General features: G+C 40.2%; 1 protein-coding gene across 1 annotated transcript in view; it reads right to left on the bottom strand.

The window, feature by feature from the left end:
• Positions 1–8,419, bottom strand: part of MAML1 (mastermind-like 1 (Drosophila)) — an 11,259-nt gene extending 2,840 nt beyond the window's left edge. The window contains exons 1-5 of the mRNA XM_009892623.1: positions 8,311–8,419; positions 8,006–8,067; positions 5,873–7,285; positions 3,164–3,433; positions 420–534 (exon numbers count right to left, since the gene is read on the bottom strand). Coding sequence (XP_009890925.1) covers positions 420–534; positions 3,164–3,433; positions 5,873–7,285; positions 8,006–8,067; positions 8,311–8,419 — 1,969 coding nt within the window. The remainder of the gene's footprint in view (positions 1–419; positions 535–3,163; positions 3,434–5,872; positions 7,286–8,005; positions 8,068–8,310) is intronic.
• Between the last annotated feature and the right edge of the window lie 378 nt (positions 8,420–8,797).

The following is an 8,797-nucleotide window of genomic DNA, read 5'->3' as shown; positions in this document are numbered from 1 at the left end:
ACTCTTTCCTTTAATGAGGGCCTCTGATAGATAGGAGCAGTAGCGATGTTAGACTTCAGAAAAAAACCCTGAATCCTGATATCACACAAATATATGGAAGTTAAGGAGAATTTACAACCTGTAAAGGGAAATGGTAGTATGAAAGGGCCTTTAGAACAATGAAGGTGCTTAAGAATTTTACCCATTTCCAAAGCAGTATTAAGAATCAGAAGCTTAAGTTGTCCCAGATATCCGTGACAGGGGAAACTTAATTTGCAACTGAATCAGAGTATAGGTCTAAAAGTTTTAAGGCACAGTGACGTGCAAAGATGTTGTAATAAATTAATTAAAAGCTATCCAATCCAGGAAGTTGGGAGACACCTTGTTTTTTACTCCTGATATTTTCTTCTACCATTATTTCAATTGCCATGTTTACTTACCTGTGAACTGTCCAACCTGCTGCTGGTACGGATTCTGTGGTTGATCCTGATACTGAGGAGGTGGTCGAGTCAGATGCCGCTGCAGCTGCTGCTCTTGCTGCTGCCTCTGTTTCTCCTGAGAAAGGTGCAATACAAGACAATTAGAAAACCAGCCAAGCTTTTTCCAAAGGTGACTATCTTGGACAAAAACAAGCTATCTGCATATTTTTTTGTGGAGCTGGTAATTAAAGGGGCTTCTGCAGCGTTAAAGTCACTTCAGGCCTTTGTTCTCAAGGTTCAAACACAGTCAATTTAATCTGATGATTGACAAGACTAGGAACTCAGAGACAGCAGGACAACAGCACGCATTACAGGAGTTACTGCAATGCATGTCCAAAGCCTTTAAAACATTGTAAATCTGAGATGCTAGTCTTTTAATCAGTAACATAATCAACAGGTATTTTTAGCAATACTCTAAAGACACTAACAGGTACAAAAAGAGCAAAAGCGAGCATCTGTAATTAAATTCACACATTTTTTGCTCTTTAGCCCCAGATCAATTTATTTGAGACCTCTCTTTGGAAATTAAATAAAGGTACAAGACAAATATCAACAATGTTACACAGAAAAGACTGAACACGTAAATAGTTTCTAGCCCTTGTTTTCAAAAATGAAAAAAATACACACAAATCTAAATTCTTATATACCACAGGTTTTCCTAGAAGATTATGGAAAACTGCAGATCTAAGTTTATAACAAAAGTTACAGAAGTTTTGTAATCATTGTTCAAAGTCATTTTCTTAACAATGCACCAATCAATCGAAACAAACCCTACTAATGATTCAAAAATCTTGCCTCTTTAAAAGCACATTCAACCCATACCTACTTTATGATAAAACCATTCGAAAAATAAAACAAGCAAATTTTCCATTAGGAAACTTGTGGGGAAAATGAAATCTAAAACCGTGAGGGGAATGTTGAGAGTGTATGTACATGCACTAATAGTACACTGAGATCTTGACAGAGTAAACAGCCAACAGGCTGCTTTTACAATATGAAACACATCAGGCACAGTATTTCTGGCTCTTCCACAGATATTTTCAACCAGACTGAAATTCTGAAATAACTAAGTAGTGATACAACGCACAACTACCTACTTATCTGAAAAGTTACACAGAGCACAGAAGGGCACAGAAATTCCCCTGCAAAAGCACTGGGGTAAAGACAAAAGCAATAAGCCTTTAAAGAAGAGACCAGCACCATGTAACAGACATACACATTACTACTATCCTTTTGAAATATCTACAACTAAGAAGCTGTTGAGACATGCAGAGGAATGAAGAGGGCAGGCTGCTTGACAGAAAGGACCTGCTGCTTGCAGGACCAGTCAAACCTGAAAGAGGCTGACCACAGAAGCCAAGAAGAGATGCCATAGTTCTGAGAGAAACCTAGAGCTGTAGAACCTGGCTCAGAAAAAGAAGAGAAAAAAAAAGAGGAAAAAAAAAAAAAAAGAGATGCCGAATACCAAATGCAAAGACAGCTTTAGAGCGGCAGGGAATGGCACTGAAGCTATCCAAAAGTGCAATTCTCCTGCAAAACAGAGATCAACTGATTTCAGAAGTCTTTTTGTAAAACTACATCCAGTATCCAACAAATAACAAGTTAGAATGCTAACAAAATCTAGCCTGACTGGGCAGCACCAGGCCAAGAAATGTGGCAAATGCAATATCCAAGTATGTTCAGCTCCAAAGCAAAGCTGCTCCTTATTTGGGATCAGAGTCCCAGTATCACTATGCAAGTTGTAGAAGTTAGTCACAGTTACCATAACTAGGACAGGAATATCTTCAAAGACAAAATGGTTTTTCAGCAGTACAGATCATTACACTTTTTCCAAAAGATCTGAATACTAAGTTCTCCCTGGGTCGCGATCCTTCTTTGAAAACTCATCTTCTCCCTCCTCCATACCAGACATTAGTAATTTCTCTGTATGTACAGTGCCAGTGCCTGAAACATGCCTGCATGGACTTTTAAAAAAATGCAGAAAAGCACTGGTGACAGAAATAAGGCCCTTTGGACTGTTTCTCAGCTGAACGACTTGCAAGAAGTTTAAAGCTTAGAAACGTTCACACAAGGAGCCTATTTCCCTGAGAGAGGCTAACGCAGCTTTCTGCGGTCTGATGGACAGCAGAGTTAAATTCTTTTGGCAGGATAAGATGCAAGTTGGATGCAGATGTCTAATTATCTTCCCCGAATAAACAAGCAAAAGATGTTTTAAAATCTGAAATGTGAACTTCTGTGGATCTCACAGAGAAGAAAGGTAGTAGGCACAATGAGCTTAGAGTCCCTTGCTCATTGCTTCCATTTTTAAAGCTCTACGGAACACATCAACAGTATCGCAACCTTATCTTTTATTCTTGCTCTTATTCCATTTGCCTTTCTTCTTTCACAAAGAATTACACCACCACTGATGTGATACATTGTCTCCACGCAGGTATTGTCTTCTATTTTCACACTATTCAATTCTACCTATTCTATTCTTTTCATTCACCACAGTGCCTTGTAACAACAAAAAATAAGTCTCAGCAATCAAGCACTACATATTTGGGTTACTTTTACAGAAACATAAAGCAGCAATTATGATACCAAAGTGCCTTGTAGCTTACATCCCCTATTTTGTATTGTGATAACTGTTTGACAAAATCTCTAACGCCGTTTCATCCACCAAAGCAAATCAGCACAAAGAAAAGACCACTGGTCCCTCTCACCTGCTCAGCCAGAAGATGTTGCTGTCTCTGCTCCATTAGGAATTGCTGCTTCTGTTGCTCCATGAGCAAGTGCTTTTGTTGCTGCTCCCTCTGTTTCTGCTGGTCCATCAGCATTTGGTGTTGCTTCATCACTGCTGCTTGCTGCTGATTGCTGAGATAAGGTGGGTTGCTGTGGTTACCTGCCATGGAGACGTTGGGAGCCTGTGCACCCACACCAGGGCCTGGGACAGACACTGGAACGCGAGGAACGTTAGGAGAAGGGGTTTGATCCTGCAGAGCACAGAAAAAGTGACATGAGTTACAGAAAGAGGTTAGCCCTCCAGAATTTAGAAACTGTATGTAGTTACACAGATGAGGAAAGGCACTTCCGTGGTGGTGACCACCATTTGTACTATTTTTATCATTTCACGGGACAAGGAAGAGAGACTTTATAAACAAAGTCTACATGGGGAGGGTAATCGTAACACATTCCAGAAAACCAGAAATTGTCAATTATTGCCTATTTGTACATTCACATGACTTATCAAAATTAGTTCCTTATATTTTGCCACCTCACATTCTCAAAGTCCAGGTGCTCAGCCAGAGGAACGGTGCCAGTTGCACAGCAGCTTCAGTTTCCTTTGGTAGCAGCTTTTCAAACACATTTTAAATTTTCATTATACAAAGACTTATTTAAATCCTGCCTCCTCTGTCAATGTTTAATTAAGCAAGTATTTATGCCTCCCCTCCTAAAGTTGCTTTTTTTTCGTATCAGAGTATTTACTATTTGCAGGTGAAGGGGAAAGCAGCTATCACTGATCAAAATGAGTCTTATATTCCACTGAGAAAAATACTACTACAGATCAACCTGTTATTATTCATATTTCTTAAGTCTGCTTTTTTTTTTTTTTGGAGATCAAAACTTTGAATAAGGAAAAACAACATGGAACAATTACCATTCAAGATCTGGTACTGCCCTCTTTGTACCAGCAAATCTATTTGAAATTTGACAGTTTTTAAGCACAGTTCAGCCTCATCTCTAATTACACAAACAAATACTATTTTCAAGTTTAGTATTCAGTTAATTTGGGCCACAAAATTATCAGAGGGATGGAACACCTCTCAAATGAGGACAGGCTGAGAGAGTTGGGATTATTCAGCCTGGAGAAGAGAAGACTCTAGGGAGACCTTATTGCGGTCTCTCAGTACCTAAAGGGGGCTTATAAGAAAGATGGGGATAAACTTTTTAGCAGAGTCTGTTGCAACAGGACAAGGGATAATGGTTTTAAACTAAAAGAGGGCAGATTTAGACTAGACAGAAGCCTTTTTTTTTTTTTTTTTTTTCGATAAAGGTGTTAAAACGCGGGCTTAGGTCGCCTGAGCAACCTGATCTAGTGGAAGATGTCCCTGCTCATGGCAGGTCCCTTCCAACCTAAACTGTTCTATGATTCTAATGCGTTTGGCTGTTGGTTCTCACTCTCTGCAGTTTCATAAGAAATCATAAGCCAAATATAGCTAATGCTGTGCTAAGTCGTTCTATATGCAAGCTTTTGAGAAATTCTCCAGAAGCGCTCATCAGTATTGCTGTTAATTCAGTGCAAGCATGGCAGTGTAGATGGAAGGTCACCCTCATGTTTTTCACTGAGGGGGAGATGTGACATACACAATCCTTCACATCTCCACCCTTCCCCTTCTTCCATCAAAATGTTGTTAGATTGTTACTTGTGTTAGCTTTTAAAGAGATTAATTTTTTGTGCCTTATGAAGCACACACTGATCTCAGATTTGATTGTACATCAGTGTGGTCTTTATCGCAGACTTCGCAGATCTTTTTCACAGATTTTTGTTTTGTTGAGGGAACATATTACTAGAGATGGATCTCCAGCAGCTTTTGCTAGAGGAGCTTTAATCCACATAACAAAGACTTTTTTTTCTCAACAAGGCCTCTAAGGACGTTCATTGCAGGCACACATTACAGAATTACCTCCATCCACTACGTAAGTTTTCACCTGCAGCACACCTATAATATCAGTTATATAAAAGGCACAGAAGCACCATCTGGAATTTTCCTTCACAGGAAAACCTGAAGCATATTGTATCGAGCAGACAAATATTACTATTATTCATTCTTAAAGATATATTTCTCTCCTATCCCACGCTTCCCCAATCCTCAAAGACTTAACCAATAACAAATTCTTAGATTTGAAAAACCCCAAGGAACCCCAAGAAATCAGGAATGCAGCCCCCACTTCCATCTCTCTTCAAAAAAGAAGCAACCAAAGGCATGCCTTTTTATAGTAAGCCAACACTGACACAAGTCAGGGACTAAAAAGAAGGTAAAGAAATCAAAGCTTCTTTGAGAACACTGTTTAACACTGCAGTTTTATATGAGTTATTTTGGGCAAAAGTTTACAAAGCATCTATTCATCTTTGTAAGCAGAAGCTTCTACGAAGCGTGACATAATTTGTTGCCCACAAAGTATATTAAGCTGGAAATCACACGTTACCACATGACCTAGAACGAGTATTAAAAACTGTCCCCAGCAGAAAATAGAGTTCTTGATTCTTGTCTCAGCTTATTGCGTGTTATCATTTTCTTCCTTAAAGTCACGCGGCAACTGTTTTGAAACAATACCAACTAATCTGTACTCTAGCCTTACCTATCCAATACCCTCTTGTGAACACTTCAATCTGCTACTAAGCACAGGTAACAAAATCCCTGAACATTCACCTGACTGTGCGGTAGTCGGTAGGCAATGTTTCCAGACTTAGGTTTCAACAGGATCATCCCATTTTGGTCATCGCTCACATGAGACAGCGGTGCCTGCTGGCGCTGTTGTATGTACGCCAACATGGGAGTCTTGTTCTGACCAGGTACTGTAACCCCCTGTTCACATTCTGCTTTGTAATGTGAAAGAGGTTTGGTGTTCCCATAGTCTAGCATAGAGCCTTGACTATTCACAGGGTTCTGGTTCAAGCTGTTTTGCTGATGACCCAAAATGTTCACATGGTAATTGCCTCCAGCTCTCGGTGAGCTTTTATTTCCTATATTAGGCATCATGAGTTTCTGATTGTTGAAGTCTGGCTGGTAAACCGATGGGCTGGTGGGATTTTCCATGGTATATGGGACAGCCAGTGGACTATGAGAAGGCCCAGACTGTTGCCACGTAGACATCTGATTTGTCTGGTGGACTTGTGAAGCTTGCTGCTGGTTCTGCAACATCTGGTCTCTCTTCTGCTTGGCAGCAATCTGCTGAAGTTGATGAGCAGAAGACATTTCTTTGGCACTTCCTGCACCCTTCCCAGGTAACAACACATTGGGGAGAGGCCTCTGGACGTTTTGAGAGTGGTTTGATGCCTGCATCATGGGCTGATTAGGATTTTCAGTCATTGACTGACTGGAAGGCTGAAACATAGCCTGAGAACTACCAACTGCTGGAGAAGCAGCGCTTACAGGTGCAGAAGCAGCACCAATAAATGCTTGACCTGATGAAGTGGATCTCACCTGGGGAGATCCCATCTGTTCCTGTTCAAAGGGTGCTGGGGAAAACTCAGTCTTTATGTTAATATCTTGTGGCAATGGAGTCTGTGCAGCTGAATTTGAAGAATCTGCATCTTTTTTCTCTTCAAAGTCTTCATTAAAGAGATCCTTCATGTCTTCATCGGGCACTGATCTATTAAGCTCCTCAATAAGTTCCTTCCATTCTTGTTCATTAAGATTAAGATCAGGCATCAAGTTATTCTGAGATATAGAACCCCCTGCTCCAGCAATCATACATGGAAGATCATCTACAGGCTCCTGCTTCAGCTCTTTGTTCAAACTCAGAGGAAATGAGTCATCAGCATCACCACCTCCATTCATCTGCAGGCTGGAATCTGGAAGACACTTCTTGCTCATGCCATCTAGCCCCATGGGATGCTTTCCATTAAGTTGCAAGGTATCTCCGCTGCCAGATTTCTTGTCAAGGTGATGGAGTGGAGACACAGGGGGCATTCCATTGGAAGAACCACTCACTCCACCAAGACCATCATCACGACGCAGCTTCTTGGACACAGAAAATACATCACCATAGCCATTTGGCTGGTCTCCGTTCTGAGGGGAAGCAGCACTGTCAAGCTTTCTTTTCACAGTCTCATGGAGCTGCTGAAAAAAGGAAGGTTTTAGTTATTTAGTTTTATGTTTCACAGATTAGGATTTTTACTTCTTACTAGAACATTGTCTAGCTCCAAATAGAACATTTTAGGAAAAAAAAGGTTACGTCTTTGCTTTGATAGGATCTGTTTTATAAGTCATCATATGAGATTATTTCCTTACTATAACCTTTTAGAGTAAACTTCCAAAAACATGTACTATATCAAACACAGCTCCCTCCTTCAAACAAAACCAAAAGCTGCCATAGACTTTGACAAAAACAAAAAGTTGAGAAATGGCTGTGAACTGGAACATATTATGCTTTTTCCTATTCAAAATGAAAAAACAAGTATTGAAGAATGTAAAGATTAAAATTTTAGATGAGAATAAAAACCTGTATTTTATTTGGCCCATGTACACACAGTATAATTGTTCTCCAAGACTGCTTTATAAAGCAGTCTCACATTTAAATATTTAGAGAAAAAGAAAACCATTTCTCTTGTGATTATAATTTTTGCAGAAGAACTATGTATATAAATTTTGTACACAATCACATTTTTGGCACTAAAGCAAAACCAGTTTGTCAGTAAGCGACCACTGTTTCACACATGTAAAATGCAATTCAGAGTTCAGTCAATTCTATCACAGCACAGTAAGTTTATTCCTTTCCTCCTTTCTCCTGGAGTATTTGCCAGCTGCTCCTCTCTGCACTATGACCACCAGAGCCCAAACCAGCTCAACAATTGGCTTCTCGTAGCTAGTGAATGCACATATTCTTTTTCTTGTAGTGCCACCTAGAAGCAGCCAGAGGGTACAGCAACAGTTTTACAACCAGATTTTGAGAGCCTTTGTTCAACTTCTCTCTCCTGGCAGCATTCTTTCTACTATAAAGTTCTTTCCACTGACCTCAAAAACATCTGAAAACAGAATTCATGCACACATCAAAGACGACTATAAACTTTTCCTTCCCTCAGGTGCATTCCACAAAAAAAGTCGTGCTTTGCTTGTGCTGGGACACTACACCAACACAGACAAACCTGTAGGGCAGAGACACTGCTCAAAGAGAGCAGTGCACTGAAGAGGGAAAGCTCCCATCAGCTCCCCTGACCTGTATGAGACGCCTTTGTACACCTCAGCAGGACGCATGAGGAGAATCCCCGCAAAAAGCCACCCTGTTGAAGCGTGGTTCACTGAACAGTTCTCTCAGATGGCAGAAAAGCAGCCCACAAAACAAACCTCAAGACAAGTACGCTTATTTTAATATTACTTGCAGCCTCCACAATGCAGTCCACTAACCCTTGGGGAAAACTGTCTCATCCAAGAACAAACAGGGGAAACCTCAAGATCTCAACGCTCAAGCAAAAGGGTGCACGTAGAGCCAGCATAAATTATCAGAAGAATTTTACAGCACTTGCCTGGGCAACAGCATTCTTTGATTTAAGGACAGAAGGACTGGTTCACAGTTAACGGTTGTAATTTATTTTTTTTTTTTTTAAACAGTCTACAGTTAGCTGATCTTCAGAA

Source organism: Charadrius vociferus, unplaced genomic scaffold, assembly GCF_000708025.1.
Source record: "Charadrius vociferus isolate BGI_N301 unplaced genomic scaffold, ASM70802v2 scaffold529, whole genome shotgun sequence".
Lineage (NCBI taxonomy): Eukaryota > Metazoa > Chordata > Aves > Charadriiformes > Charadriidae > Charadrius > Charadrius vociferus.
This window is presented reverse-complemented; position numbering and strand designations above follow the sequence as displayed.